Source organism: Platalea leucorodia (genome assembly GCF_965183815.1).
Source record: "Platalea leucorodia genome assembly, chromosome: 1".
Lineage (NCBI taxonomy): Eukaryota > Metazoa > Chordata > Aves > Pelecaniformes > Threskiornithidae > Platalea > Platalea leucorodia.
In genome coordinates, this window is record NC_138823.1 from 102450325 (window position 1) to 102475749 (window position 25425).

At 39.3% G+C, this 25425-nt stretch overlaps 1 protein-coding gene across 1 annotated transcript in view; it reads right to left on the reverse strand.

Moving 5' to 3' along the window:
* DCDC2 (doublecortin domain containing 2) overlaps window positions 1-25425 on the reverse strand; it is a gene marked incomplete at both ends in the record, with an annotated part of 69044 nt that overhangs the window by 27267 nt on the left and 16352 nt on the right. The window contains 6 exons of the mRNA XM_082332756.1: window positions 8846-9047; window positions 11524-11578; window positions 12329-12475; window positions 18566-18697; window positions 18811-18887; window positions 24990-25004. Coding sequence (XP_082188882.1) covers window positions 8846-9047; window positions 11524-11578; window positions 12329-12475; window positions 18566-18697; window positions 18811-18887; window positions 24990-25004 — 628 coding nt within the window. The remainder of the gene's footprint in view (window positions 1-8845; window positions 9048-11523; window positions 11579-12328; window positions 12476-18565; window positions 18698-18810; window positions 18888-24989; window positions 25005-25425) is intronic.

Consider the following 25425-nt stretch of genomic DNA (forward strand, 5'->3'; position numbering starts at 1 on the left):
TTTGAAAATCTGTTTTATCAATATCACAGACATTAATAGATTCTTTCACTTAATACAGTAATGCACATTCACTCATATGATCACATATATGTTGAATAATTTTTTTGGTCCAGAAAACGTCTCTGTGAAAGATGTATCAGCCACTAGTAATTCATACAGTTAAGAATTATATACTTCTTTGAGGTTTTATCATTAGCTTTTAGCTCTATTCCTGCAACAGGGACTATAAATTGTGTCATAAGAAATATGAATTGTTTTATCCACGTTGTTTAATGATGATACTGAGAACACCATGTTTGTGAAAACTTCTGTTAAATATTAAATAATAGCACTGAACAAAATCCTATGTTTTCCCAATGATTTGTGTGGTGATTTATATATTTTAGGTTTAGGATAATAGCTCCTTCTCCAAAGAGTAAATATGTGTAAAGCCTTGAGCTTCCAAATTCACGTGCCCATGCTTAAATTTAAGCACATGTGTGAGTCTAACAAAGACATAGTTAAGTGAGTATGTGTCTGACAGATTGGGTCTCTTCATGAACACACGCTTTTACTTTTAAGCAAGCAGGTACCAGAGTCTCAGTAAAAGAAATAAAACTTAGACTGTATGCTTAAAAAGGTTAAGCATGCATGTTAGCGCAACTTGGTAAAAAAAAATGTATGAATACACACCTCTTCTTGCAAGAACCTTTCATATGGAGCACCCTTCACCACTGAGATCTCAAAATTTAGACCTGACAATGGTTACAAAACCTTTATCTGAGCCCTGAATTAACAGAAGAAAGCCATGCTGTGGGACTCAGGGATTAATTCAAAACACAAGCCAAATAAAGTGAGACAGAGGAACAGACATCACAGTATCATCCACCTCTTTAGGTACACTTGCAGAAGAAATTGGCTCAACTTATTTGGAAATTTAGAGGGCTATGTGTCTTATGATATAAATAAATATATTCACATTTATGCCCAGATTAACCAAAATTTATAAAATTTATATTCATCAATATATTCAGACAGCAGCATATTTAGACTCTGGCAGCAAAAATTATAGAGACTAACACTATTTAAATAATTGACCTGAAACAAATCAAGAGGGTAAGAAAAAAAGAGTATTTTCTACTTCACATCTCTACTCTGCCTTGAAAAACCTATTGATTTACGAGTATTCTTCATTACTAAATGCATGGTACACTTAATGTCAGTCGTTCTAATTTATTGCCAGTATTCCTTAAATTAATTTCCTATGATTTTACCCTTCATAAGAACACTCACCAGCTACTATAGGGATAAAACAACATCTGAGATCTGAAAAAGCATTAAGAAAATCTTTCTGTGGGAAACCAGACTACCACCACATTCATATGGAAACAGAAAGTTATTATATGGTAGACACTAAAAGCCTCATTTCAGAGAGCTAGAAAGATGGAGGAGAAAGGAAGAAAAGACAATTCATTCCCATCTGTGCCATGTGCAAACTGTCACACTGTTCGTGCAAAAATAAAAATGAATGCTCTAACCACTATGTGTTTCTAGCCAGTTTTAAGCCTCCACTGATGACTATTTAAAAGAAAGGGAAACCGTTGTACCGGATCAGATCTGTGGTTCCTCCACACAAGTACCCTACACCTGACAATGCCAGAAGGGGATGCTGGGGGTGGGGGGGGATAAAATAAAAACAATAAAAAAAAGAAAAGAATGAAAAGAAAACAAAAACCGAGCAGTAGCCAGATGATGGCTAATCTATGCTTTGATTTGAAATAGTCCTTCTAATTAGCAACTGGTTCAGAACTTGATATGTCAATTTTTACATCACATCCGCAGTTTGTTAGGAATATCTATCATAATACTGGGTATTATTCAACATAGTCTTTTTAAATAAAAAACTTCCTTTTTGATGCAATAAAGAATCCCAGGTTCTTTTGTTTCGTGTGTATTTTTTCAGATCCCTAACCGTTTTTTTTCTTTCCATGAGGTTTTCCTAAATCTACAATGCCTCTTTCCGAGATGCGATTTCAAAGAATCAGAGATGAGCTCAAACCATTGATTTTATATACCAGGTGACATTCACTATTCTTTATCTCTACATGTCACATCTTACCGACTTTCAAATGACCTCTGCTGTAGTGTCAGAAGAGAATTTCACAAAACTGCCTTCATCAATGTTTTTCTAAACTTTTATCACTAAAGTAGCACCCTGTAAAATATTTCAGTTCACCATTTACCTACCATTCTGCATTTGTTTTGCTTTACCAACATTAACTTGATATCACATCGTCTAGATGGTTTCTTAGCTTTCTGCATAGAAACTTCAACTTTTTTAGAAACTATGAATATACAATGAATTCTTCAGCAGTAAATCTTGCAACCCCACTGAGCACCCTTTTATTCAGCACTTTATTATTATTTATCTTTGCCTTATTGCTACATTCAAACAATTCTAGCTATGAGAAAAAAATAATTATTTCCTCAGAAATAGGTTTATTTCCTTAGAAAGAAGTTAGATGTTCTCTACCTATTACCCCCCTCAGTCTTAATGAAACCTACAATAACAAGGGAATCTGAAAGGGTCCAAAAAAGATTATTCACTATGAATTTTCTTTGAAAAAAGACAGAAAAAATGTACACATACACTATTAACAGCTTCAGTTTCATAGATGGGCAATCGGCAATGACACAGGTATGAAAGTGTCACAGCACCCAACAGAACAAACTAGAAAGCTGCTGAAGGTTGTCTGGTTCAGTCATCAGCAAGAAGTAACCCTCTCCCTGATGCACCACCTCAACAGTGTGGAAAGCATAGCAGACAGCAGTGGCTCCCTATAAGATGCCCCCTAGGGATAAAAAAAGACAAGTAGAAATGGAGTTGGGAACTTCTCCTGCAGATCACCTTCTCTACTAGGAGCTCTCCACAGGGTTAATCAGAACAAAGGTTGTCAAAGACAGTCTGGCTTGGGTGAGAAACCTTTTCCTGCAGCAGGACCATGACCGCTGCAGGACACAGGTACAAGAAGTGGACTTTGCTTACAGATTTGCCTGAAGACCCGTCCACTCAGGATACTGATTTCTGCAAAAAGCAGAAATGAAGTTTATAACAATGGGCTGAAATCCAACTTCAGTAGCAGCTATGTTTGGGAACACTTAGACAAGAACAATGACAACACTGTTACTTGACATACAGAAAGTTGGAAATAGCACCAAATGGGCCACCTGGTGAATCTGGTGCCTCAGATGATGTACCAGAACACGTTTTCCAAAGAACACTGCAAATTATGATCCTCACACTTCCCGTTCTTATTTCAAGGAGGTGTAAGCTCATTCAGGTGTACTCCATGGGAACAAGAGATGGGCAGGCAGGTTAAATCCAAGCAGCCTACTGAGCCATGAACAACAAACTGTAGGATAGAGAGAGGTTAGGTCATCTGGGTATGAAAATATTTTCAGTGTTTGCATATTTCTAACATTTCTTTCTTTCCTGCTTCATTGGTATGCTAAAGGTCACCTTAGTGTGTCAAAAGAAGCAAGCAGAGAAGCCAGCCGCAACCTGGTCTGTTTGAAACAGGCAAACTGATTTGTTTCTTTGGTTAGCAAGGAAACATGGTAGTGCAACTTCCCTGCTGTGAGCTTTTTTTTCCGGTAGAGAAACTGCACAGGTCAAAACTGAGCCAGGTGACTCTCCTACGATGCGCCATAAAAACAATGCCAATGCTGACGAGGGCAGAATGTCTCAGGCTTTGCTTACTTCAACGCATCTAGTTGTTTCTCAGATCCCCCACTGACAGAGTTGTAGTCACTGGGCTCGTTAAAGCTGATTTGACTGATGAGGCTCTCTAGGGAAAGCTTTTCAAGGGGACTTCGCCGCCGCCTACCTCTGTTCTAAAATGTACATCAACCAGCTAAGAACTTCCGCTTCCCACCTGCAGATAGGTAATTCGGTGAAAATACTTAATCAAGCTCCTGTGCTATATTTAACTCAATAGACAGTCCCACAGGTGAAATATATTCAGTTGATGAGAAATAAAGAAACAAACTTGATAGCAAAACAGGCTATCAAGTCACAAAATAATATGCCTTTGGCAGTAAGTTTAACATCATCACAAATCACACAATAGTTCAGACCTTTAACTGATAAAGGGCAGAAATATGGTGTAATGCTGACCTCTGCAACCCTATATTTTTATGGTCCAACTGGCTTTCTGTCAAGGGCAGTCTTTGACACAGAGGGTTGGCTGGGCAGGAGGACACTGAAGCTGCAGGACTCCACACTAACAGCTCACAGCTCCTACAGCCTGCCTGGCCTGTGCTTCAGGTCACTCCATCTTGAGGCGTGACCAGAAAAAACACTCGGGACACAACAACTGTGTAGAAGATGACTCTTTGAAGTCAGTATAGTACATTTTCTTTGAACTACTTCACTACAAGCTATGTATGTTCTGACTACAGTGGAGCTCCCACAAAGGGTCAGACCTGAATGAAAAGACCTTTGCTCTGATTTTTCAATAGTTGTCTTCTTTCCCCAAATTTTGCCTGTAAGTGCCACAGTCTCTCACAGGCAGACAAATACAGGCAAAAAAGTGCAAGAGCAATTTAAGAATCCTTCCCATCCCACATGGAGATGTTTATTTCCTAGTGCTTTTGACTCTCCAGAGAGAAGCCTGCTGTTCATTTACATGGGAAAGAACAATGAAAAGGAACATACAGTGATAGATTTCAGTTACCAAACATGGCATGGTGTGTTAACTCCTCTTACATTCCTAGGATTCAATAGAAAAAAAAAAAAATCTGTCTGCCTGCAGAAAATCTGGAAAAGTTATTATCTGAGTAACACACAACCTACTATGAGTACATTGCTCAAGAACAGTTCCAGCCGTAAAGCTACCATCGCACTAATAATTAAAAAAAAAAAAAACAGAAAAGAAATGCTGTCTCCAGAGATTCTCAAAGATAAGGGTAAATTTAAACAATTGTAGCTATAAATCTAGACATTCCTATCTCTCTGAAAAGCATTATTGCATCCTCAGGAAATGTGTATACTAAGTCCATTGAAGCACGCAATTTCAAAGTAATTGAGTAGTGTTAGGTACCACTAAAAATCTTATAGGTGTGTTTTAGTGCTTAATGTTAAGGATTAAATACATGAAATTTTTTCTGGCATGTGAATTATTTCAGTATGATACAGTTTCCTATATTTTTGTGCCACATTCACAACAATAGCACATTAAAAAGTTCTTGTATACAGTTATCACAGGATTAAACATTGTGAATTTTTAGATTTTGCCACTATATGGGTAAGTTACCCAGTTCACCATGCTTCAGAACAAAACAAAAAGAAACTGCACTCAGTGTAGTGTCTTCAATTTGGCTGGGTTTACAGGGTGATTATGAAAAAAAATGTATCATCACTCGATATGAATGCCTTGCCTGCTTCCTGCAGTAGAAGCAGCAACAGCTATTAGCGCTCTTCCTTAGTCCTGGCTTGGCCTTCTCTCCAACACTGCACCTCAAACGCCATCCACTTCCAGGACATTTCTGTTTCTCTTTAAATGGTGACACACACCACTTGCCTCAGTGGGTCAAAAGAAACCTCAGATGTTTTGTCAACAGCATCAGCTCTTGTCAAAATGTTGGGTACCTCTACCAGTCTGTTAGACCTCAGACAATTCAGAAAATAAACTGGGCACGGAGGTTGAATTACGCTCTGTTATGAGGAGACACACTTATTTCAGAATGTGGTTCAGATATATTGCTTGGCTACTATGACAAAAACTATTGCAGCAAGCACAGTTGTATCTCTTCTGGAGAGGGGAAAAAATCCAAAACAAACAAAAAAACCCTCAAATTGCAAAAAATTGCAAATTTTCAGCCAAAATGACTAAAGGGAAAGAAAAGGGAATAGTGGGATCTCTCTCCAGTGCTCCATGCACCCTTCATATATTTTCCATGAAATGATAAACCACTTTTACTTAAAAAAATGCCATATCAAAAAAAGTGTTCCACTATGAGCTAACAGACTCAGAATAACTGCACATGGTTTCTCACGTGAAATGGTGAATATAGCTAGTATCACTGAGGGCTTGTAAAGCAAATGCAGGAAATGGGACATCCTACTTTTGCTCTTGATAACAGAAAAAATTTTGTCATACTTACTGCAAAATACCGGAAAGAAAAACGGAACCAGAAAGGGAAAGAGAAAATAAATAACTAAATACAACATCATTAAATTTAGTTTGAATCGTGTGGCAAAGAAATACATTTAAGCAGAACTAGAATAATGTAATAACAAGGATGCAGCTCTTGTTAGAATACAAGCAAGGCTGAAGATCACTTTGCATAGTAGCCTTGTGATGACAATCTTAAGGCAACTGCTTCCTGGAACACTTTCCACTTGATCTGGCTGAACAAATATTGGGGAATTTAACTAGGGAAAGATAAGTCTGTAGATGTTCACAACTCTGCAGTTGTCACTGTGGTTGGCCTAAAGACTTACAGAAGCATGAGATGGTTTGCTTTTTGTGCTTGGCAAAAGAAAACGGTACTCACTGGCTTAGTATACATCTCCTCATCAACAGAGACCCACTGAGAGCAGGGATTGCACCCCAACAGAAATCCGTTATGTGGCTCTGGATTTCTCATCCCATACTGTTGTCTGAATTCAACTGAGAGACTTCATCTCCCTCCGCAACTGCCTGCATGACCAGCTAGGTCTACCTAGACTCGCAGAACAGCACACACATCAAACTGCCCGTTCCCATTTCTGCCAGCACGTCTTCATACATGGAGGACAAATAGAGGAGCACAGAAAGAACAGAGAGCTTCTCCCAACATACACTTTAGCTCAAACCAGAGAACTGGCTGCCTTGAATAGCTTCTCCTAGTTACGCAAGACTCACAAAACACAGAAAAGCTGAAGTGAGAAGCTGCCAGTCACTTAGTGGACTTCCAGCCATTTCTGTCAGCAGGTGGAGCAGCAGCAGCGCTAAATATGGAGAGGTAGGTATCTCCCTATATTTGTCTGCTATCTGCCAAAGGAAGATTTGTCTCTTAGTCACTGTCTGCTGAAAGGACAGAGAAACTATTGCTGCTTCTAGTACTCTTCCCTCCACCGGGAAATGAAAGAAAGCAATCAGAAACCTCTGATAACCTAATGGAAGGCCGACAAAGGCAAAGAACAAATTTCTCTCACCCTGACAAGAGGGGTCCATTTGTTCCACAACACATCTGTAGAAACTTCGCTTACAGAAATCCTCAGGCCAGAAAAAATAGCATATAGAAAATCAGCACAATGGCACTATACCTATCAGAAAACGCTATGTGGCTTGGCTCTTCTTAACGGAAGAGGTCTGACTGACATCTGTCCAGTCATAATAGAGGTTCAGAGCAATTCAGTACTCTGAACAGGAGACTAGGTCAGAACATGGGGATTTTGAGCTCTGTATAAAGAATTCTATGCCAGCGTTTCCCAACAGAAGTCAATGCATCTCTTTCAAAAAAAAAAAAAAAAAAAAGAAAACATGTCAGCGCTTGAAGGTATCCAGGGTAAACAACTGCCTAAATGTAAAACGCCCCCTCTGAGAGGTCAGCTTTGGTAGTCTCTCCCTCATATGTTTTTAGCATGCACCACTCAATCTGTAAAAAGTGGGGATATGCCGTGATGATTTCAAGGAGAATATATTCAGTCGTTTCATGAGTTACAAAGGACAAATATTTCCAGTCACTTTCATTATAATACAATTGTCACTCTACAGTAAGAAAAAAACTTGACTGAAAAAGAGTTGGCTAAAACTATGTCCACTTAGAGCAAAAGCATAGAATGGTATTTGAATTAAGACTCAAATAAACTTGAAGTTCAACAAGCTTACTCTTGAAAAGACAATTGTATTACACAAGATTGTATTTCGTTCGTCTTTTAAAACTCAAATTTACAAATCTGCACCTGACTCAAAGTAAACTTAGAACTCATGATTCTAGACAAACAGAGGTACAAAACTGTGCTGTTGGATGACATATACTGAAGTTTTAGACCATGATTTGTTACTGCACACTTAATTATTAACTTTAAGTGAGCAGTGAGAAGAAATGTCAAATGCTATGAAAAGTATAATTTATTTCTCCTGACAGATATTAATTGGCCTGTATTAATGACTTTTGGAACTATTACTAATGAGGAAAACAGCCATCCCAGCATGTCAGCAATATCTGTAGTGAGGAGACAGTCTTCTAGCCATTAAAAAATGGGAGGTAGGGGGAATATCACACCGTAAGACAAGAAAAGCAGTTTCTCAAAGCGGATGTTTATGACTAAATTTCTAAATTGCTGCCACAGCACAGTGGGGGAGAAATTCTGAAAGTGCCTCCAGCAGCTCTGCTGTATGATTAGTCTCAGCAGCTATCGGCTAACTGGAGCTTGTGTTTGTGTTATTCCCCTAGGGTCTAGTCATTTTGTTATACAGAACCAGGCAGCTAATCAGGGATCCTCAAGGAGAGCAAGGTGTCCTTTGAGCAGACCAGCTCCTTTTCTTCACTTTTTTGCAGGGCAGAACAGTGGGAAAATGGTCAAAATATGTTTTCTATTATGCTTTTATCAAAAGCATAAAGATAGGACCATATTAGTTTAACTTACAAAGTATACTAAATATCGTATACAGTCTCCTGTGGTATGTAAATGAAGCCAGGAATGTAGCAGTTATGCATAGGTACATTTCCTAAGCAGAAAGAACTTTTGTAAATTCAGTTAGCCAGAGTAAACGGACAATTTAAGAGCTATACAAACATATTATGCCACTGTTTCACTGTTTTAAGTGAAGATCAAAAGCCTCTACGCTACGATAGTGTTTATCTCAGTACTGACCATTATCTTGAAAGACTCCTGTGGAAGCTGTTACTCCTACTGTCTGTTTTACTTTTGTAGAGTTGTTAGAAAAGTGTCGTCTGGACACAGAACCCTCTGGATTCTGGCTTTTTTTGTCCTTTCCTTTGGGAGGCTGAGGTGAGGAACTGTTTTCTCCCGGGTCACTGGATCCAACGGTAGATTTAGATTGCCGATCATTTCCCTGAAAAGAAGTGTACATAATTATCACTGATGAAAATGACAAAGTTTGGTTTTTTTAATTTCAATATTATTTCAACCTTTTAATACTAAGGATTAGCATCAGGTGTTAAAGAAGCATATTAATTTAAAATCAGTACAGTTAAGCAAAAGTTTAAGCCAAACTGTAACCATCTCATCAACTTCCTATATGATCCAACTGATTAAATGCTCCTCAACAACTCCCACAGGAAAATAACACCTTTATTATAACGAAATAGTGCCTCATTTGATGAAAAGGATAGCTAGGTGAATCTATACATGCATGCATATGATATACAGCTATATCTCATCTATGCATATGTGTGGAAAGTCACAAGAAGTAACATAACTTGTGAATAATTCACTGCCTGTGTAAATGAGACATGGGCGTTAATTTAAGTGTCAAAAGCAGCTAGGAGAGGATGGCAGTCTTCGTGTGGCAAGTGGAGACTAAGAAAGTGGTCTGCCAGCACGTCACCTCTGACACCTCCAAGGACATCAGCCAGCTCCTCTGCTTGCTCTGTGGTGTATCTAGAAACGGAACCAGAAACCTACTCCTTATTTTTACAGCTTTGATGTATGTATGATCCTGGGTGTACTAGCCAGAGAGTTTATTATTTATACACATTTTTCTTCAGTCTAAATCTGTTCACAATCAACATTATAAAAACCTCAACTGTACATAGCAGCCCTTTAGGGTGCTTTTTATATCATTCTAGGCTGTGTAAAGACTTCACCAACTAAACACCCTCACTGTTGCCTCTCATTAGAGGCTGTCAGCCTCCTACTTTTGCCAGTCTAACAGTATGTGTAGTTTCTTCCTAATCCAGTTCTATCAAAACACTCCATATAACAAAAAAATACTCAAGCAGATAGGGCAGAAAACCTTATCAGTATCTGGAACTGTTCACCTTATCACAGACGTCGCTAAATCACAGAAGACAAATACATTTTACTTCATTGTTTCACTTGGTGTAGCTGCATGAACAGTTCATCCCATTTTAGAACTTGCCCACCGGAAAGGACTTTCATTCTGCAATGGTCATGGTCAATTCTTTTCACCTCACTGCTAAAGCTAAAAGGTAATACTATATAAAATTAAAATCTTTCAGAAAAATAAGTCCTGAGCAAAATCCTGCATCTCTTTAAAAAATCCTGCATATATTATTATATTTTTATGTGATTCTTCTAGTTTGCACATAATCAGTAGAAATCGGTTCTGTTTAAAATATCTTACTTAAATACCATCTAGTTTTTACCATCTAATCTACCTTTTATCTACCAATACCATCAAATCTACCACTTATCCTTTCTCTACAGAGACAAATGAGGGCACGGCAATATTTCAGCCTCTTCTAATTCAAACTGGAGATTGTTACTCCCAAGCAATAATAGTGAAAAAGTGTAGATATCAAATGGAAGCAAACAATTACATGATTTATACTGGTTCAAGTGTTGCATTAGGTATTTAAGAGCAGTAGTACATATTCCTGCCTCTTTAAGTTTTGATACTTGTTATCAGTGTGTGTTAAAATCCCAATGGAATAAAAGTGAATATCAAATAATTTTCTGTATAGGCTGTTAAGTAATAGGAGCAGAGGCAAGAATTTAAAACTGCCAATGAGTTATATTTACAAATGCTAGAATTGCAAAGCTCACATTTTAAAAACAAACACCACTTGAAATAATGTTCTTTACTGAGGTTTTATCTTCTACTGAATTTCAACAGAATGGAACAGAGACTTGTGTATTTTGTTGCTTATTTTGTTTAGCGGCTCCAGGCTTTTTCATTTTGTAAGCAGTGAATGGACATGATCAACTACCACAATTATAATGACAGACTGTGAGTCTGACTCTCCGCTGTCTTGTACTTGTACTGTAAATTGCACTTGTAAAGAATCGGTGCAAACAGATACTTATATTCTGATTTGGCACTGTTTTAAATCCACAGTGGACTCATTTTGTACACATATAAACAGCTATACAGGATATAAAGCAGGGAAGGCTCAAGCTCTGTACTTAATGGTTAGCTAGGGCAAAACACATCAGAAGGAAACTGGTTTAGGGCCTTATTCAGAGTCAGCATTTTCTGCAAGACGTTTTGTAAAAGGTCCTGTGTTTTTCCTTTAGGTGTATAATTTGAATAAATAATTTAACAAATAAAGAAAGATAGCTGACAAGGTTTATGGGAAAGACCTCAAGGCAGCAGTTGATCTTTGCTATGGAAGATTTTATAAAAAATAAAGCAGCCATTATTGCAATAATATTTTCTCAGATTTCTTTTGTCTAATTGACACTGCAAATAGCTACGGATTCATCAAGCTTTAATAAGCATACCACCAGGTGGCTGTGGATTTTTTTCTCTTCAGATTTAATTAAAACCCAAAGGACAGGGACTTTCCATCTGCTGGAATTAAGCTAAATTAGAAACAAACTTTATTAGAGCACTTAATACTTACACTGCCTTTAGACTTTCGAGATCCCACAATCGGAGGTAGTACAGAGGTTTTTGAACTGCAGAAATAAACCATATCTTAGAATTGTGTACACTGTCACTATCATACACACTTAGCTTTTCACTGTCCTTAAATTCCTTAGTTAAAAATGCTGTTTCCCAAAATACTTTCAAGTTATTCACACTGTCTACATTACACTCCAGTTTATATGCAGAATATGGGAAAAATTCTCTAAATTACACCAATTTGTGGGACAAATTTCCATTTCTTTCCATTTATTTCAATGAAATGACCCCCAATTTTCATGTTTTCCAAAGACATTAAAAGCCCAAGTTTCTCCTTACAGAGACCCGGTTTAGGACTCTATTATGTGATAATTCTAGCCTACAAAAAATAGATCCAAACATAAAGCATTCTTAAGGGAGTATATATTCCACAAAACATCATGAAGCAGTAGTAGATCTAGATTGGTGTAGCTCACCTAATCTCATTCAGCTGCACACATTTATATCTCAGAAAAAAAAAATTAAGCCAAGTAAAAAATAATCCTTTCTCTGACATTAATTTTGTGATATATGATCAACGGCATGTTTATGAGGTGAAATAGTCTTCTGAATTTCCATTTTCTCTTTTGTTTTTGTTATCTCAACTTTCTCAGAAGTTGTCAATAAAGTTTTTCATCCATACGAACACATCTATCCATCCCTCATTCTTTGAATGATCATTTCATACTTTACTGGTGGTACTTTGTAAACAAATTGACACACGGAAGCACGTGAGAAGTTTATCGCACGCCTATAGAACTTACCCCTGTGGCCTTCTTATTGTAGATTTGCTAAACAGCAGGTCACCATACGGCAACTTCTTAAACTTTTCTCTACCCACTGCAACATAAATTTGCCCATTCTCCAAGTCTGACCCATTCTGAACAAGTTTTCCATCTAAAGTGTAAAGTCTGAAAAGTATGAAAATGCTTAATATTATAAACCTTATAATTCCGTTAGGTGTACTAAGAGCGTTGAAAGCTACATTAATCTAAACTCACTAAATCATGTTGAATTTCCAGATACAAAACCCAATAAAGTACAGTGGATGCCATACAACGATCAGTCGCTGCATAACAAACAGAAGACAAGGAAAGACAGAGCAAAATAATGACCTAAATCACAGTTTATATAAAACTAATGAAGTATGACGTGCTATGACAGATTAAATATTCTCATAATTTCTAAAATGAAATAAATTGCTTTGTACTTAGAAGGTCTTTAACGGCTTTCCCCTTATACCTTGGAAGGGATCTATTCCATGACTTCCTGACCCCTCTCATACCAAGTTCCACCGCCCATCTGTGCTCTGGGCACTATGCAGTGATCTGGGAAGAACAGGGCATTCATGGCCCCACGACTGAAAACCCAGGACCTGTCCACCTAACACAGACCAAGTTGATAATATTGCACTTTTATTGTTATATTGTATAGATCACAAGGCTGGAACATGGCTGTACCTGGTGGGGTAAGGCTGGAAATACAATAATACATTATAACAAGAAGCTGTGTATCTTAGGCACCTACAATACAAATAATAAATGTCTATTACACTGGGTAGATTTTTACCACAATAATTTCTGTTCGTACACTTTATCGAGAAGGAAGAAATGCATTAGGGACTGGGGCGGGGGGGAGGGGGCGTAATTGTAAATGAAGTAATTGTTGAGTTTATGGTTTTATTTAAGGATGGTCAAAACAACAAGGAAGGAGGAAATATCAATAATAAATAAGCTCTTTCCTATGAAGCATATTCCAAAACTCAACAATATTTATATTTAATTAAAAAGTTGACATTAACAGTTTTGCATTTAAGTCTTAAATGCAGGAATGTTGAATGGCCATCTTAATTGCCTTTCTAGAAGCATTCTACAGGAGCTACTATGTGTGCTATTCATAAATTTCAACACAATGCAAGGAGGTACAAAATGACATATACACCTATACGATGAACCTTTTAGGAAGAATATCAAGAGCCTTCCTTGAGAACACCCCTGACTTATAAAGTGCAAAAATTTTCAGTTTAATAGAGAAAAAGCTGCTTCTTAAATTCATACACATGGTGGCACAACCTTGAACAAACACAGAACAAAAAAGATGCAGCTTATAGAACCAGGAATCACAGAATAGCTGAGGTTGGACATGATCTTTGGAGACCACCGAGTCCAACTGCCCTGTGCAGAGCAAGAGCAACTAGAGTAAGTTGCTCGGGGATGTATCCAGGTATGTTTTGGATAACTGCAAGGATGGAGACTCCACAACCTCTCTGAGCAACCTGTTCCAGTGTTTGATGATCCTTACAGTAAAAATGATAGGTTTTTCTGCTGTTCAAGTGGAATTTCCTGTATTTCAGTTTGTGCCCATTGCCTCTTGTCCTGTCACTGGACACCACTGAGAAGAGCCTGGCTCCAGCTTCTTCACTCCTTCCCACCAGGTATTCATACACATTAACAACATCCCTCTGAGCCTTCTCTTCTCCAGGCTGCGGAGTCCCAGCTCTCCCAGGCCTCCCCATGTGACAGGTATCTTCAAGCCCTTCATCTTCATGGCTCTTCATTGCACTTCCTCCAGTGTGTTCATGTCCTTCTTATATTCCCCTCATGAAAGTACCTTGATTTTCTAGGTGCCTTCTACCTTGGTTTTCTAAGCACAAAGACCGAACATTCTCAAAGGTGAAACTGCAGCTTTTAAAAATCTTGATCACATTGCTGCTTCCTTGCAAAGAGGTATGCTCCCTTTGTACTATTCATATTTAATTTTTAGCAGAAACATTTCACAGGCATGCCAGCAATTTAAAGGGCAATTTATGTTTCACTATCACACAGATGACATCAGTTACACACAAAAAATGAAAATAAAACAAGCAATCTAAAAATCAGCAAGAAGCCTATTTCTGAATTAATCTCACTGTGTTTTTTTAGATTACATTTTGCTTTGGGGAACTCGGGGCGAAAAAACAGCAAACCAGTGTACCACAGTTTAAGAACTGTTTTATCTATTTGTATGGTGCTGTAGGTATATAGGGGTACATACAAACACGACTGTGGGATTTGTTCCCAATCTTTCACTTTGCTTGTGTTTTAATATTATATTTAATTCTCAAAAGCTGTTTGCTTAATAGAACTACTGAAAATGTTATGAACAAATATCTGGCAGTCTCTAGCTGTATTTTTCACCCTGAAAATAATAACCATAATAACTGAATCAAACATAATCAGTCACTGAAGATGAAAGTGAAATTAAAAATGTATTTTAAAAAAAATGGAACTTCAAACAAATAAATGACTATTGATTTAACAAGCATCACACAGATTTTGTGACATTTACTTCTGAAGTCTTCTACCCACCCACCTGGCTGCAACCATTCAAGGAAAGACCGGCTGGGTTCTCTCTGGCTAGTATTATGCAACAAAAATGTCCTTGTGGTCACTTCTTCTGGTCACTGGGGGATGACCCAGGGCTTGTCCTGTGGGATGTCAGTGGACTTCCATTTTCCCTCCTGAAGCCAAGCCAAAAAGTGGCAGCCAAAACAAAGCAAGCATACAGGCTGACAAGGGAGACAGCAAAGACACAACTTGCGGGACCGATCTCTCCAAATTCCCAGTTGCCCATGCACCAGGTACCTGCCCATCAGGTTGCTTTACCCCATCCTCATGCAAAATCTGGCAAGCAGAAAAACTACTTTCTCATGGTCTTCTCTCTCATATTTCTTTCTTACATCCCTATTCTGATGGGGATGATCAACAGTTTTGTTTTGGTTTTTTTTAATGTCACATGTGAAACTGCGTAAGACTTGGCAGCTTTGTATGTCTTTTAATAACATAGAAAAGAAAAACTGCCATATACATAATGCAGGTTCTCATAATTCCACTTATCCTTCTTTAATGAGAAATGATATCTTCCCAGCATCAGTGGTCTTACAGAACCTCCCCTAATGCTAACACAGTTTCAGTAAACCCCAGCAATTAATATGTAACTTATTAAAGAACAACGATCACTTTACTAACGTATTTAATACGTATTCGTAGCATTTTAAGGAAAAGAAAATGAAAACTGGGTTAATAGAAAACCAGAAAAAGGAAAACATTAAATAATTCAAAATGTCATGTACATTATCTTATTTTTCAAAGGATTAAAACTGTGCACTGAAGCGAACTTCTCAAAAGTAGTCCTAGCTATGTACAGAATGATTTATGCTTTCATGTACATCTTTCAGTTTCACCAAGGAGTGACACCAAGTAACGAGAATAAAATGTGAAAGGTTTTTAAATTGCTAAACAACCTGAGAGCAGAAAGAATTGGCATGTTGTAAACAGTTGTTACTTTGCTCTCTTCCAATTTACACTAGCTGAGAATCAGACCCAGAAAGCTGCAACACGTGTGTAGGTTTACTTTACTGCAAGTAAAAGTGCTAAGCAGCCAGATAATAGGAACAAAGAAATGCAAGGCTGAGAGGAAAAATTAGATGAGAGCTCATAGCCAACAGATAGCATTACCTTAATCTTTTATCGTCTGTATCAGCTCTGGGAAAGCAATCAGAAGAACTGAAAGACTATTTTAGCTTCACCGATTTGATAAAGATGTTGCAAGCTTAGCCTCAAACATTGCGTAGGCTGTAAAGAATGATTTTCTACAAAAGGCCCTTTCCCATTTGAGGAACGGATTTCTGTAATGTGCTCTGCATGGGGTAACACTGGAATGTCAGTAATTTGCCAGTACACACCTTGGCAGGCTGCTTACACTGCAATGTTTCTCATGGAAACTGCATAAATCATTTTGCTCTAAAACTTGCAACAACCACCAAATCCTATTTTAGAGAGCTTATTTTACATTGTAAAAGCCTTAAGGGACTGAAACTTACCTATCAAAGAGGTCACATCCTATTCCTGGGATACCACAACAACTCAGACCAGTCAAGCTACTGGAACTGGCAAAACCTCAACTACAACTTCGGTCTTGGCTCTTATTAGGAGGCTGAGCTGGCTAGCTCAGCACATCCTAGTCATAGCGCAAGTCTTCGAAAACCAAAGAATCTATAATATTTTCCTTGGAATTGTTTGCCCCAGTGAATTTAAAGAACTATCAAAACCCGAGGATACTGAGGGAGCTGGCGGAGGAGCTTGCCAAGCCACTCTCCATCATTTATCAGCAGTCCTGGTCAACTGGGGAGGTCCCAGATGACTGGAAGTTAGCAAATGTGACGCCCATCTACAAGAAGGGTCGGAAGGAGGATCCAGGGAACTACAGGCCTGTCAGCCTGACCTCGGTGCTGGGGAAGGTCATGGAGCAGATCATCTTGAGTGCCATTATGCAGCACATGCGGGGCAACCAGGGGATCAAGCCCAGCCAGCATGGGTTTATGAAAGGGAGATCCTGTTTCACTAACCTGGTCTCCTTCTATGACAAGGTGACCCGCTTAGTGGATGAGGGGAAGGCTGTGGATGTTGTCTACTTGGACTTTAGTAAGGCCTTTGACACTGTCTCCCACAGCATTCTCCTGGAGAAGCTGGCTGCACACAGCTTCGATGGGTGCACTCTGTGCTGGGTAAAAAACTGGCTGGACGACCGAGCACAGAGAGCGGTGGTGAATGGAGTTGAATCCAGTTGGCGGTCAGTCACAAGTGGTGTTCCCCAGGGCTCAGTGTTGGGGCCGGTCCTGTTCAACATCTTCATTGGTGATCTGGATGAGGGGATTGAGTGCACCCTCAGTAAGTTTGCAGATGACACCAAGTTGAGTGGAAGTGTCGATCTGCTGGACGGTAGGAAGGCCCTACAGAGGGACCTGGACAGGCTGGATCGTTGGACTGGGGCCAACTGTATGAGGTTCAACAAGGCTCAGTGCCGGGTCCTGCACTTGGGTCACAACAATGCCATGCAATGCTACAGGCTTGGGGAGGAGTGGCTGGAGAGCTGACTGGCAGAAAAGGACCTGGGGGTGCTGGTTGACAGCCGCCTGAACATGAGCCAGCAATGTGCTCAGGTGACCAAGAAGGCCAACAGCATCCTGGCTTGTATCAGGAATAGTGTGGCCAGCAGGACCAGGGAGGTGATAGTGCCCCTGTACTCGGCACTGGTGAGGCCGCACCTCGAGTACTGTGTTCAGTTTTGGGCCCCTCACTACAAGAAGGACATCGAGGTGCTGGAGCGTGTCCAGAGAAGGGTAACCAAGCTGGTGAAGGGTCTTGAGCACGAGTCTTACGAGGTGCGGCTGAGGGAGGTGGGGTTGTTTAGTCTGGAGAAGAGGAGGCTGAGGGGAGACCTTATTGCTCTCTCCAACTACCTGAAAGGAGGTTGTAGCAAGGTGGGGGTCAGTCTCTTCTACTAAGTAACAAGGGATAGGACGAGAGGAAACGGCATCAAACTGCGCCAGGGGAAGTTTAGGTTGGATATTAGGAAAAACTTCTTCACCGAAAGGGTAGTCAAGCATTGGAACAGGCTGCCCAGGGAAGTGGTTGAGTCTCCATCCCTGGAAGTATTTAAAAGATGGGTAGACGTGGTGCTCAAGGACATGGTTTAGTGGTGGACTTGGCAGTGATAGGTTAATGGTTGGACTGGATGATCTTAAGGGTCTTTTCCAACCTCAACAATTCTATGATTCTATGATTAAAAGGAACACGGACTGCATCTATTATTGCACATTCCTAACATTTTCACCAACTTTACTGTGCTCATTTATTTTATTCTGACATGTAACTTAATTATTAATACTAAATATATTGCATTACTATTGTATTATTACATGCCTGCTCACTAAATATTTAATCAAGAAATAACAGTTGAAACAAACTGAGGTTTTTCTTTTTTTAAATAGCAGCTGAAATGAAACCTAAAGGTTACTTGGAGTCAACGTATTTCCATTTTGTGGCTTTTTGATGTATTTTAATCTTCTTGTAGTGGAATTTCCCATGAAGCAGGAATTATCCATTATATCTACCTATGGAGTTTTAAAAACATATCTATGCATATCAAATGTATCTTGCAAATATTCAGCTTCCTAATACCTGTGAACAGCTCCACTTCTGAGAGTAACTTTTCCTGTAACCATTTCAAGAATATGATCCCAGTGATTCAGGGTTTTCCTGGGAATGAGGAGGCGCACTACAGGGCTAATAAGGTCTCCGTTAGCAATCAGGCTGAAATAAAGCAAAGTAAAATAATTTGGAGGAGCATTTTAAACAAAACTCATCTGCAGTTAAGATTCCATGCCCCCCGAAATGACAGTTCGCTAACTGAAAATTCTGCTTACAAAATAGTGTAGGGCTCCTGGAGTGGTTTTCGGAACCGTGCTGACACAGTGATTCTACTGTGAGTAACCGGCTTGACCTGCAAGGACAAAAAGACTTTGAAATTACTCGGTCTTCACATTGGGAAAGAGTTTGCCCTGACCACCACCAGCAAGGGGGGCAGCGTATCTGCAGAAAGAAGTTCCTGTTTTTAAAACATGCATTTTATTCCATTCCAGCTTCACGTTCTACAGAGCATACATAATTACTGATGCAGGTTTGCATACGTGTTAAATAACAATGCCAAAGTATAGTATACCACAGTGCAGCATAGCACAACGTATGGTTTCCACCGAGAGTTCAGAACTGTATGGACATCTTTGGTGACTTCTCAGCTGTTGTTCCTAGAGACACAAAGCAACACTCCCAAATGCTGTTCTTGCTTTCTTAGTCCTTACTGCTCAGAACCATGGCCCAGGCAATCAAACCATCTTCTCTCTTTAACAATAAATGCCATCTCTAGGTCTCTCTGCTATTATGTAATAAGTACTTTTGCTCTTGTACAGGTCTTTACATTCAAATCCGTTAGTGATTTATAAAGGTTGCTGAATACTATCCTCATTTTAGGGCAATGATTCTATGATTCTATGAAGTGAGGTGAACTGCAGATTTTTAGCTCTCAGAATAAAACATAGGCTACTTAATTCCCAGCATTATTCCCTGTAGTCTTTTGAACAGACACTGCATGGAGGTCAGTCAGCTCAACATTTATGCCATTATACTGAACAGACAGTTACGCAATACTGCCTAGCTAAGATTCCCTATTGCATTTATAAACACACTTTTAAATTAAAAAAAAAAAAAAAAAAAAAGACAAAACCAAACTCCAGAATCATTAGGAAGATTTTTTTTAATTTTCCATAATTAGCAAATCAAAATAAGGTGTAAAACCCAAACAAACATTAAAAAGTCACAATATATGCATTAACAAGTTGCGTACATTTCTGAAAAACACTATAAAAGCTTAAAGGATTAAATAGTCATCATGCACAGAGATATGCTTTCAAATAAACGTACAGAGTTTATTTAAACTGGCAATATTCCAGTCGCTATGTAAAGCAGTCTCATGACGTGATCTGTTGCAGCTTTATCACACTCTGTGCTAACTTAACCAATACTTCTCATTTAATTTATGGAAAATGGTCTGGGCTCCAGTGCTTTAAGTCTTTGCATGGATTTTCACACAAATTCATTTAGTACTGACAGGACTGCTCTCCAGATCTTTCTCTTGTATATAATGAAAAAAGCAAGAGAGGCGCTCAACCTACTGGATATTTCAAACTAGCTAAGAATTATTATTAAAATAATGAAATCTGACTTCCCACATAACCTAAAGAACCTCACACAGCAAATTCTGCACCAAGGACCTAAATTCTGGAGATAAAATAGCTCTCCTAGGGAAAAAGGAACCAACAAAACAAAAGCAAAACTGGCATTCCTTGATGTACAATCACTTCAAGTGAAAGACAGCAACAGGTAAATCTGTTGAACAATATCTGTTCTCAATGTCTGCTAAAAAAGAAGCGTATCCAGTCTGAATTCAACTCGCTTCAGCTTCTCGCCTTTTCAAAGGCCATTGTGAGCAGTGTAGCCCTCCCAATCTTCTGCTTTCTGAGAGACTCAGAGGATGTGAAAGCCTACGCTGGTCATGGACGGAGGAAGGCAGAATTAGCCTTTGCGTAGCACAGTGACTAAACAGAAGCAATCAATCAGCAGCAGTAGGAGCATGATGTCCTGAAGCTCAGTGCAAAGGGATATTTTGGCCAGAGACTTCTACAAGAGGAGAGACAGCAAGAAAGATGTTACTGCTGCGTTGTGCCAGCAGTGCTTGCAGATCAAGCTAGGAAACAGGCTCCTGGAATGGCTGGGGACCTTCCCTTTACGCAAGCAATTTACTAGGCAGTGTATTTACTCCTTAAGATCTATTTCATAGATACGTACTTGTCTTGGCCTCATACGATGACAAATTTTATACTAGACTGCACAGAAGCTATGCCTTAATGCCTAAGGTAATTGCAATTCACAGCCTTGCTATTAATTCCAGTGTGCTCTGAATCAGGTGGAAGACTCACACCTACTACTACAGGCTTGGAAAGAGAGTAAGAGGTTGTTATCATACAGCTCATTAGGGGAGACAAATTTTTGGAAATTGCCAAATAATTTAGGAGCTCAGCCATCCTTGCAAAAATATTTAAAGCACATTTTTCAGAGCATAACTGGTCATTTATGTCACCAAAATTTGAGATGAAAATTTACTGAGTCTCTAGGAAGAAAAAGAAATCACACCTTAAACTGCAACATCTGAAAACATTTATATTGCTGCTATCAGCCATTAAGGGTGATTTGCCCAATCTAATAGAGAGCTTCAGAATACAGAAAAAAAAGGGTAACTTTCTAAAGAGTGTGCTACTGAAGGCTGAGGCAATACTGATTTCCTTGCATAGCATCAGGTCCTAATATTTAGGCTCCAAACATAGGTAGCATCTAAAATGGGAATGACTTGACTTAGGCTGCCCTTACACCTTTCTGTGTAGCTGCTAGTTTGCCAGGCTAAACCCTATAAAGTATTCAGTATATGACTAGTAAAGCCTTTATAGCTTTTTCTAAAAGTTGATTCCTTATCTATTCCTGATACTCACTTATGCTGTTGATACCTATGCTCAAGCTCTCACACGTGACAAACAGTCCACCAAACTAAGTTCTCTGATCCAGTCTACAACACTCAGGTTTCAATGATCCACACTTTACTGAAACTAGTTAGAAAGCATTTGCTAAGCATAAAGGAGCCCTTTAGGACAGTCCCAGGTGTGCCCAATTATTTAGTCGTCCCTGCAAGCTGATTAAACCATTAATTTTGATGTAGGCTCCTCAGAAGGCCTTCACGTTGTCGCATGCAGCCCAGTCACTGGGCCCCTGAGAAAACAAGCAACCTGACAGATGTTAAGAGATCATTTATTATTCGAAGGATTGTATTTCTGCCAATAATAGATACTGTGGCATCAGCTTGCAAGTCTGTCTTTTGCGTTACTCTCTCAAAGCGTCATTAATATTTCTGGCAGCCTTCAGTGGCCTAACATGTCAGCCCTGTTCTTAAACAAGCAAACTGCAGGGGACTGTAAGATGGGACCAGCTTGGACAGAGACTTAATATTTGTCTTTTCTACCTAAACATGCTTTTGGCTGGGGCTGCACGGCTAGAAGGCGCGTCCCCTGGGTGGTGGATAGGGGATCCCTCTCTGGAGGGTGCACCGGATAAAATTGAAGAAGGTGCCGCGAACCAACGCAGCCTAAGGGAAGGCCACCCTGACAGAAAAACCACTGGCCCTCCAAGTCATGGGGGTTGGGCAGGAGGCCAACTACCTCCTCCCGGAAAAAAAAAAAAAAAAAAGTTGCAGAAACGACGAGCATCAACTTTCAAAAAAAAACAGGGTGAAGTGGGGATCGCCAGTAATGGCAACATGACAACAATGGGAAATGGCGGGGATGGAGAAAATCAGTAACGAAGTGAGGAGGAGGAGATGGAACTGGATCGGTCATGTCCTGAGGAAAAAACCGACAGAAGACTGCGCTGTGGCCCTTGGGTGGACTCCAGAGGGAAGAAGAAAGCGGGGTTGCCCAAAAATGACCTGGCGTCGGATGGTGGAGGTTGAGAGGAATGGTGCAGGCTGGAACTCTTGGGAAGCGGCACGGCACGCAGCCGCAGACCGATCGAAGTGGAAGAACAATGTTCGCGCCTTGTGTGCCTCCTGGCACAGAGAGAATTCAGATTCTACCTAAACATGTCCTAAACCAGAACAAAATACAATCTTGTGTTGTTTTGCAAAGCATGTTTAAATCAAATGTACCTCCTATATTAAGAGGCGAAAAGAACACGTTAGTGCAATATTACATTTGCTAATGTAACACCACAAAAATCAGTGCATGGAAACACTAAGATGACTATGACACTATTAAAACACCCACAAGTATTTAGCACAGTGCATAGACAAGAGCTCAGTTTCTGGGAGCTTGGAACAGAGTAGCCCAGACTAAATTAAGCAGATGCTGGACCACGGTGGCACAGAACTCTGAAGAGTCCTTTGCCACACCCGACATGAACAGCGGGGGCAAGCATACTGCATCTTTTCTTGGGGTCCCACATGCTCTTAGGGAGATGTTTAGGCTCTCGCTGTCTGTCTGGAAGAGAGGGATAACTAACGTCTTTGGGACTCCTTGCCTCCTTGTACGTTTTACATCTGATCTGCTTCAGGGGCCAAAAGAAAGATAAACTCTTTATACTCATCCAGGACACAGGGACACTCTGATGCTGCCAATAAGAGAGAGGAAAGGAGAAAATAAGTATATAAATTATAAGAAAACTTAAAAAAAACAGAGGAAAGTGGCTGCACAGGGGTGCTGCAAATAAGCTGTGTACAACACCTTTAATTTTGAATCTGGCAAGCATGCAGGCATGCAAGCAACTACAATACAGTATAATATAGTATTCCACAATGCACAAGTGATAACTCTTACAGATGCCTAATTTATGTTCTGGCTACAACATAGTATATCGAGCTCTCCAAGTACAGCAGCGCAAAAAACTCACCACAAGCTACCCTAGCCTGCTCTGAAGCCACTCTTAAAAAACAGTTTGGCTAAATCTATACTGCAGTGATTTTAAAAAAAAAAAAAAAAAAAAAAAAAAAAGAAAACAAACAAGCAAACAAACCACCCTATACACCATTCTTCTAAGTAACCTAACTTTCCTGTTAATTTATTTTTTTTGGCACAGTCTTCAAGTTACCACCTCATAGAGTTTAGAACAACTTCTGTCTCACCAATGTTAAACAATTTATGGTTATGAAAAGCAAGCTGCATAATTTCAATATACAGAAGTATACATTAATAAAAGACCAAGTGCTCAGTCACTGTAAATCAATCTACTTCCTTTGAAGTACATGGAGTTATGCCAAACCACCCCAGCGGAAGACCTGATCCAGGATTTAATTAAAGAATACATGGTTCTGCTCCTATTTTCTTTGTAGGAGGTACCACAGTGTTTCACTGTCTGGAATAGCCTGACCCCTCTGGCACTGCAGAGTTACATATTAACAACGACGTGGTCTTGAGTGAAAGTTTGTGCTTACATTAGGAGACCAGCATCACTAGCCCCCTAAACCCTTTATTTTCTTTTAATTTCACCAGCTGCATTCTCAGCTGATGTAAATCAGCACTTTCCCATTTATGTCAGCAATTATAAGCAGATTTACATTAATCAATGGTCTGGCCCTGTTATGATTTTATCTTTAAATTTCATACATTTTCAGCTTGTTTGAAAAGACCCATTTGAGGGCAGCTTCCATATCCTGCTGACAAATGTTGCCAACATTTCATATTTGTGATGAGATACTCCTCTGAGGTATTACATGACAACATACAGCAGCAACACAAAACATTTAGAGGAGGAAGAAGAAAGCATTATATTAGTTGAAACTCGGAGGGAACTTTAAGTAAGCTGGAGGCAATCAATCAAATGAGAATTTGCAAGGCAACAAGAGCTAAACACAGTTGGAAATACACCATGGGATCACAAACACTCAAAACCACCATAATTTTTACCTTTCTATTCTACAAAGAATTTGTTATTTCCTACAGTGCTGCTTATACCAACAGCAGTGTGGATCTTTCTAGCTTCAGAGAGGAGTTGCCACCTGTGAAATAACTTTGCAAAGCACCTTGCAGAGTCTGGGAAAAACAAAGCAGCTAAGCTCAACACAAGCAAGGTTCTGGGAGTGAGAATCAATCTGCAGTGTTTGAGATCTCTGTAAACACTCGAATTTCAGAACACATTCTACAGAGAGTCTCTTAGAGCCCAGCTTTCATCTTCAGTCGTAATTCACTGTGGTTGAATTTGTGTTGCTGAATGTTAGCTGCAGCTGAGTGCCTCCTAATGTCCCTTTGAAAATACAAAGCCAAGACGCAGATCAGCATCTAACTGAAACACAGTAAAAAATCCACACCCTCACAGCTGCTTCATAACAACATTCTATACATTTTTACCTTATACTAAACAATATGCTAAATATTAACAAAATTTAACAAACACCGACAAAACACTTGGCAAACACATACAACACATAGCACAATCTACTTTAGGTACTTACATCTTCCACTGTTGACTGTTGGCAAAAAAAAACAAAACAAAATGATCAGCAGCCAAACCATTACCTCGGGTATACTACCATATGTACACATATGAAAAAGTTTTTGTAAGAAAGCCATTTTGAATTACTGTGTGCATATCCACATGTGTATACATGTATATAATGTGTGTGTATGCATACATATATATGCCAATTTAATATAATTTTCATACAGAAATTCCTATTATGTTTATGTTCAGCTGACCACATGAAAGACTGAAGATCAACTGAAAACATGTTACTCCGTTTTAGAACACTATGGATGGGCTTGCTCATGCAATGCTTCTAACTGGAAGAAGTGTTACATTGGGAAGAGAAGGTTACATATATGGCATTAGAGGGAAATCATCCTTGAGAATGGCTATTCATGTAAGGACTCTGAGCAACCCACACATTG